A 12,259-nucleotide genomic window follows, 5' to 3' on the forward strand; every position below is an offset into this window, starting at 1 on the left:
GTTTTGGAACTTCACCCCTGAACAAGTGCAGAATCCTGAAAAATTAGTAGAACATTTGGAAAAAGTATGCTGTCATCCTGGCCATTCTAGGGAGACACAAATCACCGCAATGTGCTGGGGCCTGGCCCATGCCTACCGAGCCCTATTCAACACCATTCAGAACCCTCAAGGGGAAGAGAAGGTCTCTGGATCGGATGACAAAATGACAGGCGCTACGGCTATGCCAGCCCCAGCGACAGGCACTGCAGCTACACCAGCCCCTGTGACAGGCGCTGCGGCTACGCCAGAGAACCAAGCCCTGCCAGTATCAGTTGCCCCTATACAGAAGAAAAAATACACAAGGAAATCAGCTCGTTTAGTAAGGGCTGATGATGAGCCAGGGCCATCGAGAGAACAGGAGGAGGAAGAGGCAGAACCCACAAATGAGATGGTAACCACCTGATCCCTGTCCCTGAGTGAGCTGCGAGATATGCAAAAAGATTTCGGTCGTCGTCCAGGCAAGCACATCATCACCTGGCTGCTCCGATGCTGGGATAACGGGGCCAGTAGCCTGGAATTAGAGGGTAGGGAAGTCAAGCAGCTGGGATCCCTTTCTAGGGAAGGGGGCATTGACAAAGCGATTGGAAAAGGGGCAAAAGCCCTCAGCCTCTGGAGGTGACTCCTGTCAGGAGATGAAGTCCAGATGAAGTCCAGTGCACACAACCCATATGGTGGAAGTTTGTACAGAGCGCACCATCATCCTACACAAACTCTTTGGCAATAATGACCTGGAAAGATGAAGAGGGACCAACAGTGGATGAAATGGCTGGCCAACTCCGACAATACGAAGAAAGTCTCTCTTCCTCCCTACGGGCCTGCATCTCGGCTGTGGAGAAACTGCCTGATGTGCTAGCTGAGAAATTATCCTGGGAGTTCCAGCGATTCAAAGAGGACATGTCCTACTCCTCAACTGTACGGACCAGTATCTCAGCCATTAGGAGTAAGCGTCCTTCTGTTCAAGAGAGAAGATATAGTGGATACACACCACGGGGCACCCTGTGGTTTTATCTGCGTGACCACAGAGAGGACATGAGGCAGTGGGATGGAAAATCTACCTCGACCCTAGAGGCACAGGTACATGAGTTGCAAGGAAAAACAACTACAAAAGGTGGTTCTTCCAGGAAAATTGCTGCTCCAGTTTCCAGCGAGCAGTTCCCCAGGCAGAGTAGAAGGGCTGATTTTGCTTCCGATCTTAATAAAGGGACTTCTGGTTCACATTTACAAGGAGTAACGAATGCTATGACCAGGACTAAAGGGGCCCTGCCTCCAGCCAGGTGGAGGAAAGGGACAACCGGGTGTACTGGACTGTGTGGATTCGATGGCCTGGCACATCAGCCCCACAGGAGTATAAGACTCTAGTGGACACCAGCGCACAGAGTACCCTCATGCCGTCAAGCTATGAAGGGGCAGAACCCATCTGTATTTCTGGAGTGACAGGGGGATCCCAACAGCTGACTGTATTGGAGGCTGAGGTGAGCCTAACTGGGAAGGAGTGGCAAAAGCACCCCATTATGACTGGCCCAGAGGCCCCGTGCATCCTTGGCATAGACCACCTCAGGAGAGGGTATTTCAAGGACCCAAGAGGGTACCGGTGGGCTTTTGGTATAGCTGCCTTGGAGACGGAGGAAATTAAACAGCTGTCTACCCTGCCTGGTCTCTCAGAGGACCCGTCTATTGTGGGGTTGCTGAGGGTCAAAGAACAACAGGTGCCAATCGCTACCACAACAGTGCACCGGCGGCAATATCGCACCAACCGAGACTCCCTGATTCCCGTCCATAAGCTGATTTGTCGACTGCAGAGCCAAGGAGTGATCCGCAAGACTCGCTCACCTTTTAACAGTCCCATATGGCCAGTGTGAAAGTCTAATGGAGAGTGGAGACTAACAGTAGACTATCGCAGCCTGAACAAAGTCACACCGCTTCTGAGCGCTGCCGTGCCGGACATGCTAGAACTTCAATATGAACTGGAGTCAAAGGCAGCCAAGTGGTGTGCCACAACTGATATCGCTAATGCGTTTTTCTCAATCCCTTTGGCAGCAGAGTGCAGGCCACAGTTTGCTTTCACTTGGAGGTGCGTCCAGTACACCTGGAATCAACTGCCCCAGGGGTGGAAACACAGCCCCACCATTTGCCATGGACTGATCCAGACTGCACTGGAACAGGGTGGGGCTCCAGAACACCTGCAATACATTGATGACATCATCATACAGGGCAACACAGCAGCAGAAGTTTTTGAGAAAGGGAAGAAAATAGTCCAAATCCTTCTGGAGGCCGGCTTTGCCATAAAACAAAGTAAGGTCAAGGGACCTGCACAGGAGGTCCAGTTCTTAGGAATAAAATGGCCAGATGGACATCGTCAGATCCCAACGGATGTGATCAACAAAATAACAGCTGTGTCCCCACCAACCAGCAAAAAGGAAACACAAGCTTTCTTGGGCGTTGTGGGTTTTTGGAGAATGCACATTCCAAATTACAGTCTGATCGTAAGCCCTCTCTATCAAGTGACCCAGAAGAAGAACAATTTCAAATGGGGCCCTGAGCAGCAGCAAGCCTTTGAACAAATTAAACGGGAGACAGTTCGTGCAGTAGCCCTTGGGCCACTCCGAGCAGGACAAGATGTAAAGAATGTGCTCTACACCGCAGCCGGGGAGAATGGCCCTACCTGGAGCCTCTGGCAGAAAGCACCGGGGGAGACTCGAGGTCGACCCCTAGGGTTTTGGAGTCAGGGATACAGAGGATCCGAGGCTGGCTATACTCCAACTGAAAAAGAGCTATTGGCAGCATATGAAGGGGTTCGAGCCGCTTCGGAAGTGGTTGGTACTGAAGCACAGCTCCTCCTGGCACCCCGACTGCCAGTGCTGGCCTGGATGTTCAAAGGGAGGGTCCCCTCTACACATCATGCAACTGATGCTACGTGGAGTAAGTGGGTCGCGCTCATCGCACAACGGGCTCGAATAGGAAACCCCAGTCACCCAGGAATCTTGGAAGCGATCATGGACTGGCCAGAAGGCAAAGATCTTGGATTATCGCCAGAGGAGGAGGTGACGCATGCTGAGGAGGCCCCACCGTATAATAAACTGCCAGAAAATGAGAAGCAATATGCCCTGTTCACTGATGGGTCCTGTCGTCTTGTGGGGAAGCATCGGAGGTGGAAAGCTGCTGTATGGAGCCCTGTACGACAAGTTGCAGAAACTGCTGAAGAAGAAGGTGAATCAAGTCAGTTTGCAGAGGTGAAAGCCATCCAGCTGGCTTTGGATATTGCTGAAGGAGAAAAGTGGCCAGTGCTCTATCTCTGTACTGACTCATGGATGGTGGCAAGTGCCCTGTGGGGGTGGTTGCAGCAATGGAAGCAGAGCAACTGGCAGCGCAGAGGCAAACCCATCTGGGCTGCCGCATTGTGGCAAGATATTGCTGCCCGGATAGAGAACCTGGTTGCAAAAGTACGTCACATAGATGCTCACGTACCCAAGAGTCGGGCCACTGAAGAACATCAAACCAACCAGCAGGTGGATCAGGCTGCTAAGATTGAAGTGGCTCAGGTCGATCTGGACTGGCACCATAAGGGTGAATTATTTCTAGCTGTCGTGGTTTAACCCCAGCCGGCAACTAAGCACCACACAGCCGCTCGCTCACTCCCCCCATCCCAGTGGGATGAGGAAGAGAATTGGAAGGGTGAAAGTGAGAAAACTCGTGGGTTGAGATAAGAACAGTTTAATAATTGAAGTAAAATAAAATAGAATAGTAGTAATAGTAGTAGTAGTAATATTATAAAAATACAATAATAATATACAAAGCAAGTGATACACTCTACAATTGCTCACCGCCTGTCAACCGATGCCCAGCCCATCCCCGAGCAGCAATCGCTGCCCCCCGGCCAACTCCCCCAGCTTATATACTGGGCATGACGTCATACGGTATGGCATAGCCCTTTGGCCAGTCTGGGTCAGCTGTCCTGGCTGTGCCCCCTCCCAGCTTCTTGTGCACTGAGCAGAGCATGGGAAGCTGAAAAGTCCTTGACTGGTGTAAGCACTACTTAGCAACAACCAAAACATCAGTGTGTTATCAACATTATTCTTATCCTAAACCCAAAACACAGCACTATGCCAGCTACTAGGAAGAAAATTAACTCTATCCCAGCTGAAACCAGGACAGGTCCATGTGTCCCTTGGCTAAGCATGACAGGGGACGTGTCATCCTCAGCATGCTCTGCAGAGCGGTTTCATCCTGCACTCTGCAAAGCTGCTGCTCTTTGGGCTTTTTGAAGTGTTGTGTGTGCGCTCTGTGGTAGTGGCTCCTGCCCAGCACCCTGTCCCTCTGTGCAGGGGGAGAGCTCTGCTGGGAAACTTCCCTGGCCTCAGGCCAGTGGCAGGACGGTGTGTCCCGTGGTCCTGGCATGGGGCAGGGGTGGAATTGTGACCAGTTTGTACCGCCTGGAAAAAGGTGACTGAAAGCCACCACCACTGCAAAAGGTTGCGGCTGTTTGGAGTACCTCTCCCCTCTGATCCGTGGGGCTGGCACTACCTGCACTGCCATCCCAAGGGATGGCACTGCTTTGAGGAGGTCAGGGCTTGGTGTATCTCAGTTCCCAGCAATTAGCATCAGTTCCCACACCCATTTCGCCATCCCATCTCTGTCTATTCTTCCCGCAACACTTCAAGCCACTTATTTATGCCAAGGCATGGTCATGTTCTTAGTGTGCGTCTCCCCTTCCCCTCAGGAAGCAGCTGTGTTGGCATGTGGGGAACGGGGCTGGAGAGCACTGCCCTCTCCTCCTCGCTCTGACTTGACTCGTTATGTGGCTTAAAGTGAGATTGTTGTTTGATTTTTTGTTATTAACCTCTCTGTGCCTCAATACCCCATTTAGGAAAAAGAAAAAAAAAAAAAAAAAGGAAAAAAAGGGGCAACAGACCCAGTTCTGGAAAGCAGTTTGAGAGCTATGCTTTCCTGGGTATCTCTACATATCTCGCTGTTACTGCTTTTGTTCCCATTCAGCAGCTACACCCAGAAGGTGGAAGTGATGCTTGAGTCTCTACTAGGAAGTAGAGCTCTTTTTCCTTCAAAACAAACAAACAAACAAACAAACAAAACAAAAAAACCAAAAAAAACCCAACAAACAGGCAAATTGGCAGCACTCATTCACCCAACAGCTTTGGCTCCAGACCGCTGTGGTCCTTGGGGTCAGTACCCCACATCCAGCTGCTGTCACCCCATGTGCCTCCATTTGTGGCACTGGGCTACCACTGACCTACCTCGCCAGGGTGGCTGGGGACTGCGCCATACCTAGCACACGGGAGGCAGCCAGGAAGGGGTCACTTCATTATTAAATGACTAAGTAATCAGTTGTAGGGGAAATTTGCCATCCTGGAGAACATGAGCCTCCAAGCTGGAGGGTGGTGCACTCCGGGTGGCTGCAAAATGGATGTCTGCAAATAAACCCGTGACATCCAAGGCGGGCGGTGGTGGTCTCCTCCTTCATGCCCCCGGTGCGGGCCGCGGGCAAGCGGGACCCCCTAGGCCCTGCCCCGGGTCTCCCCTGCGGCGGCTAGCGGCTTCGCCTAGCGCTGAAATTTGGTCCTCCTCGGTCACCGTCTTTCCGGCGGGACGACGGCCGGCTCCGCCCCTTCTCCCCACGCTTGGCTGTTGTCTCGGCGACCGCCGCTTCCGGCCTGGCCTGCCCCGCCCGCCAATCGCGGCGGCGGGCGCCGGCCAATCAGGGGAAAGGCGGGAGGAGAGTAGCGCGCGCCGGCACCGCCCCTACGGCAGTTGGGCTGCCTGCGAGCCTGGGTTGCTGAGAACTAGGCCCTGGCAGGTGCGACGGATCTCCTCTCCCCTCATTCCCCGTTCCCTGAGCTTCGGGTCTGCCCATCCCGGGGCCGCGCTGCCTCCGGTGCTGGTTACCATGGGAACGCTGCCGCCCGGCGCTAGGCCGCCGCCTGCCCGTTGTCGCGGGACCGGGAGGGGAAGGGGTGCCGTGGCCTGGGCCGGCCCCCTCGCCCGGCCGGCGGGTGAGTGTCTCTCTTGCAGGCAGCGCAGTGCTCAGGGCCCGGCAGAGCGGTGGTGCGACAGCAGCGAGGCGGCTTTGGGGAGCTGCTCCTGAGGATGCGGGGTGAATGGCAGCCCAGTCACTGCACTGGGCACTGGCTCAGGTTGCCCTGCCCCGTGCCTTGTCCTCTTCCTCCCATGGACCCGAAGAGTGTGAGGGGGGGGAAGTACCACTTCCTGGGCACTGATGTTTACTGGGCTGCAGCTCTGGTGTCCCAGTGCTGGAAAAAAAACTTTTGAAGGGAGGGGGATGAAACATTTCTTAGCTGAACTGGGCCTGCAAAGGGATTAAGGCCCAGCCTCAACCTCTACCTAATCTTGCAGGGGGATGGGGCTGAGCTCTGGGGTTTCTAGAAATGATGAGGCAACCTTTCCTGAGAAGCTGGGGAAGGTGCTCCCTGCCACAGCTATGCTATAGAGGAAGCCTGATGTAAGGGATAGGGAGAGAAACACACTTAGGGAGACACAGCGTGGGAAACCTGTACAAAAGGGTAGATGTGTACTGGAAGAGGGTAGGCTATTGATGCTCTTTTGGGAGAGATGAAAGGTCTCAGTCCTGGAGGACTGCAGCACCTGGATAGCTGAGGAATGGATGTCTAAAGCAGTGTCAGCCTCTGGGGAGGTGACATCTGCTGTCAGTCGTAGGTAGTGCAGTTCCTAAGCTGTTAAATCTCACTGCAACAGCAGCAAAAATACTTGACAGTGTTGCTTGTAATTGAGAAAACCCTCCAAATGAAAGACTAAAAGTCTAGTTTAGAGAGCTGACATTGCTTTATTCTGCGCAGGGTGCTCAGTGGTAATTCCACAAATCAAGCACACCTTCATACAAAACTACAACATATTTATCAGGTTACATGATTTGGCAGATTGCCTCTTTTCTCTCAACTCCCAGTTTCCTTTTTCCTTGGGATATTTCAAATCCTAGATAAATTACATTTTTCTGCATAATCTGTGCTTTCTTTTGTGACACTCTGTATCCTGCCAACCCCAGAAAGTTCAATAGATTAATAGTTGCCTCTTTACATTCTTCAGCCATGTCTGCCCCCAACAAGATATCATCTACATATTGTAACAAGGTAGTGGTAGGCTTCTTACCTTGCCATTGCTCCAGTTCTTTTGCCAATACATTACCAAAGACTGTAGGACTATTCTTGAATCCCTGAGGAAGCACTGTCCAGCATAACTGCATTTTGCGTCCTGTTGCAGGGCTCTCCCATTCAAAGGCAAACAGTTTCTGACTTTGTTCATCCAATGGAATGCAAACGAAAGCATCTTTTAAGTCCAACACTGTAAAATAAACATTTGAATCAACTATTGTTGTCAGCAGAGAGTAAGGATTAGGCAACACTGGGTGTACATCAATCACTATTTGTTTGATTAATAGCTCTTAGATCCTGTACTAACCAATATTCCGATGAATGTGGCTTTTTATCAGGCAAAATCGGGGTATTATATTCATATTGACACTCTCGCAACAGTCCATATTTTAGAATATTATTAGTTATAGGCTCCAGTCCAACCCGAGCTTCCAACTTCATAAAACATTGTTTTGGTCTTACCGGCTTCGCTCCCAGTTTCAGTTCCACTTTTACCGGTTCTGCCGATTTGGCTCTTCCAGGTTTCTCAGTTGCCCACACAAAGGGAATCACTGCATTCATGATTTCAGAGGGGGCTTCAATTTGTTCTTCCTTATTTTCAGCATTCTTCGTTTCTGACAATTCCTGTAACATATATACTTGTGCCTCCCAGGCATTATTTTGCGGAATATGCACTCGAACTTCATTCTGATCAAAAATGTTATCCGTGCTCCCAATTTATTTAATAAATCCCTTCTCATCAGAGGTAGGGGACATTCTGGCATATACAAAAATTCATGTGTGTTTTGTTTCCAATTTCACACTTAATCAGTTGAAAGAAAGGCCTAATTCCTCGTTTTCCCATGGCACCAATTACTGACATAGAGAATTTACTCATAGGTCCTTTACAACTATTTAATACAGAATATGTTGCTCCTGTGTCAACTAAAAATTTAACTGTCTCATTCCCTAGCTTAACTGAAACCAGGGGATCAGCTGGGGAGACCTTAATGTTTTCCCCTGGTCCCCTTCATTCATTGTCTGAATCCCCTAACATAATAAGGTTGGCATTGCTTACATGATCTTGCTCCTCTAGCCCCTTTTGGTTCGGGCATTCATTTTTCCAGTGTCCCTCCTGTTTACAGGCCGCACATTGGTTTGGCCCCAATAGGGTTAGGTTTTGTGAACCTCTTCCCTGCATCATTCCGCCTCATCCCTCTCTACTGCTCTACTACTCTACTTCCACCCCTACCTCTCCTTCTAATATTATTCCCATTTGTTGCTGCTGCCGGCAAAGATGCTTGCAACTTCATTCTATTCCATTTCTCTTTTCTTTCTCTCTCATCCCGATTATCGACATACCCCTGTCCCCGTCGACTTTCTGTAACATTCTCCTTATATCCTGCGCCTACTGCCCGATAAACAACATATTGAACATCCTCCGATTTGCTTCATCATCCAGATTCAAATCCATCCATTTTCTAGCAGTTTCACACAGCCTCTCATAGAAAGTAGAGGGGTCCTCATTTTTACTCTGTACCACCTGATATAACTTTGCAAGATTTTTAGGTCTAGGTACCCCCTGCTTTACCCCATACAAAATTAACTGCTGATATTGTTTAATCATCGGTCACCCTGCTCCCATATTTGGATGCCAATCAGGTTCTTGTGCAGGCATAAAACGATCCAGACCATCCCTGGTATTTAACCTCATATTGTCCTCCGGAGCTTTTTCTAACACCATTCTCTTCTCCTCAGGGAGAAATAAAGTATTAAGCAACACCTGCATATCTTTCCAATCCGGGTTATGATTTTCAACTATCATCTGGAAAGCCCGATACACTTTCCCTGGATTATCCCAGTACGACCCGGCAGATTCTTTCTAATTCATCAAATCTGGGGTAGAAAACGGCACTTTTACATGTACCAGTATTCTGTCTGGTTCCACTGCCTCACGCAGTGGGGCTTGTAGCACTGGATTTTGCTGGGCACGAGTCCTGCCTGCGATAGGGCTAAATCCTTCATCACCCCTCTTCCAAGAACCATTATCCTGTTCATTACCAGAAGAAACCAACAATTATACATCATGCATCTTTTCCCAATGCTACAAGCAGAACAACAACAAGGTAGCTTCTTTTTCCCTTCCATCATTATTAAAACATTTGAAACAGATACCAATAATTTACACTTCTTTCTTGTTTCATAATCATTTCTTAAAGAAAAGAACAAATCCACATATGGGATTTCATCCCATTTATCCTGCCTTTTACAGAATAACATGAGTTCCAAAATAGGATTATAACTCAGAGTTCCATTTTTAGGCCATTTCTCCTGATCTTCCAAAATATATAAAGGCCACCATTGATTGCAATACATAATTTTTTTTTTTTTTTTTTTTAGTTAGGGAGTCACCACCATATCTCTTCCAATGACTTAAAATACATCCTAATGGTGAATTCTTGGTGATTCCCCCTTCAGTAGATGACAAGTTGCCCATTTTATAATACCCACACAATAAGATATCTTTTACGATCACAAAAACACCTAGGAGTACTCCGCAACCAAATCCTCGTGCTCCGGTCGTCACCGTAATATCGCATGGGGATAACCCGGGATATTCAAATTCACAAGACCTTTACATAAATACTCCACCGATCCGTACCTCGAGCAGATACGAGTTACTTGGGGAATGAACCCAAAATAAATTAGCAATGTCTTAGTTTTGGATGTCTCCTAGGTATTCACCACCCACCGAGGGATCACAAGACAGGAGACCCTGAGGAAAGTCCTCTGGTGCCAGCTGGAGTCCAATCTGCGATTCCCTCCAGTGGTGGCAACGTCCTAGTCGAGATCCAGACCGAATTCAGAGTCCTATCTGGGTCACCAAAACTGTTGCATGTAATTGAGAAAAACCCTCCAAACGAAAGACTAAAAGTCTAGTTTAGAGAGCTGACATTGCTTTATTCTGCGTAGGGTGCTTGGTGGTAATTCCACAAATCAAGCATGCTGTTGTACAAAACTACAGCATATTTATCCTGCTACATGATTAGTATAAACCCACCCAAATTTACACTTATTGGTTAGTGATTAACATTTCATACACTATTGGTTAACTGTATTTAAATTAGCCTTGCTTGCTATGTAATTTAGCACGCATGCTCCTTTCAGGCGTGTGGGGGGGAGGGGGGTGTAAGTCTTTTTGGTCCTGAATCGAGTTAGTGGTCGCGATCTCCCCTTGCCGCATTTACCTTTCACCCAGTTACTGCAGTTTTACCAGACTTCATGCTTCTCTGGCCACCATCCAGTCTTTGGTGCCAAGATGTTCCCTTTTATCAGCTTGTTAGCTCTTCTTCAAGGTTAGAGCTGTTAGTTTTCCACTGTTCATTACTTAAACAAATACTTTCATATCTTTTAGCTCCCTCCCAAATTCCTTCCCCAAGGCACAAGTAGTTCGTAGTTTTGCTAAGTGGAAAATTTCACTTTCTGCAGGACATCAACAGGAAACTTCTGTTGTCACAAAGCCGGATGATGACACCTTAGCATGGATGGTTGTTGGGTTTTTCCTAGCCAGCTCAATTTATTGTTGGGTTGGCTGTGATCACAGGGCTGCCTGCTGCCCTCCCTGCCCTGCCTCTGGAGCTTACTGTCCTCTACAACTTCCTGCTTTTTACTACGGGAACATCTGAGTCTGCTATCGAAGGAGAAGCAGAAGGAATATGCCAGGGGCTCCTCAGGGGTAAGGAGATCATTCTCTGTACGGGAGCTCCTCGGGGCAAGGAGAGCGTTCTATATGCTTTGGAGATGTGCAGTGACAGGCTGGAGAGGGGGGGGGGGGCTGTGAGCAAGGAAGCCTGGCTCTGCTGGGAAGGGCAGGAGGTGGGGTGGCTTGCAGCCAGGGATGATGTGCAGCTGTGTGGCTGTCTGCCTGCTGCAACCTGCAGGGATGGGCTGAAGGTTTTAAGGGAAATGGGACTTTTCAAGGCGTAAGGTGCCGATTCTCTAGCAACGTTTTAGTGACAGTATAAAATGAGTGTTTTCTTTAATTATGATGTGCTGGCTTCAAAGAAAACTCACTGAAATAGGCTGCAAGTCAGAGGGGGATCTGCAGTGTTAGCACATGCTTGCTCCTGGGCAAGTGACCTCGGGAGGACTTGGCAGAGCTGGAGTCATAGCTCTGAACTGTGTGTTGTCTCCTGCACCTGATGCCATTAACTCCACTGTCTGAGTGCTTGGTTTCCATGCCGCTGAGGCCAGGCAAGCCCTGTAACCCTGTTCCTTCCCTCGCTAAGAGGAGCCCATGCTTGCTTGAGGTTTTCCCTCCCTCTTGGGAGGGTGTCTGCTACAGGGCACCAACCTGTTGTCTCATGGCTGTTTTTTTTTTTTGGTTTGTTTCTTTATTTGTTTATTTTTTCAGTTCTGGAGGCTTGTGGGGCCTGCAGCAGGATCTTAGCACTGAGGAGTTCTGGCAGAAGGTGATGCAGGAGTTAACTGTGGAGGAGCTGCAGGCACCTTTGCACTGACTGGGGGGCCTGCAAGGAGCGTGGTGGCTGGCAGCCAGCCGCCTGGGAAGCATCGCTGGCCTCTTCAGGCTCCTGAACAACGCTGAGGTAACTGGGCACAGGTGGATGCTGCGCAGCTCCCAGTTACCTGCACTGCAGTATCTGCCTGCTGGTACCACCCCTACAACTCTGGAGTGTGCATTAGCTGTCTTCTCTTAGTCTTGGGGGATCCTTAAGCCAGCTATCCCTCTTTTCTTGCTAGTCTTGTAGCCTGATTCACTCCATAGCTGGCACTTGAAGGCTTTTCTGGGCAAGTCAGGTGTTTTGCACCCAAGCCACGTGTGGGGTGAGTTGTTTGGGTGGGCATGAGCCAGCTTGTGTGCTCTGCCTTGAAGGGAGAGTGTCTGAATTACTAGCTGGTGCCAGGAGCCCTGTTTAGCCTGTTGGCTGAGAGGGGCTTGTATTTTGCTTTCTTGCTGTCACTGGGAGTTTCCAAGTAGCCACAGTGTGTGCCCTAGCTATATCTGCACAGATATAAATACCCACAGGTTTGCTAAAGGAGGCAGAGCTGGCATAAATACCGTGCTTGTCGTAAAACCAACT

At 49.4% G+C, this 12,259-nt stretch overlaps 1 protein-coding gene across 1 annotated transcript in view; it reads left to right on the top strand.

The window, feature by feature from the left end:
- LOC104021494 (FA complementation group G) overlaps positions 1 to 12,259 on the top strand; it is a 34,713-nt gene that overhangs the window by 6,407 nt on the left and 16,047 nt on the right. Inside the window, 3 exon segments of the mRNA XM_087762676.1 lie at positions 10,725 to 10,893; positions 11,572 to 11,592; positions 11,595 to 11,764. Of these exon segments, the coding sequence (XP_087618802.1) occupies positions 10,725 to 10,893; positions 11,572 to 11,592; positions 11,595 to 11,764 (360 nt within the window).

Source organism: Nipponia nippon, unplaced genomic scaffold (genome assembly GCF_047370975.1).
Source record: "Nipponia nippon isolate SJK-2023a ecotype South Korea unplaced genomic scaffold, ASM4737097v1 scaffold_27, whole genome shotgun sequence".
NCBI classification, from domain to species: domain Eukaryota; kingdom Metazoa; phylum Chordata; class Aves; order Pelecaniformes; family Threskiornithidae; genus Nipponia; species Nipponia nippon.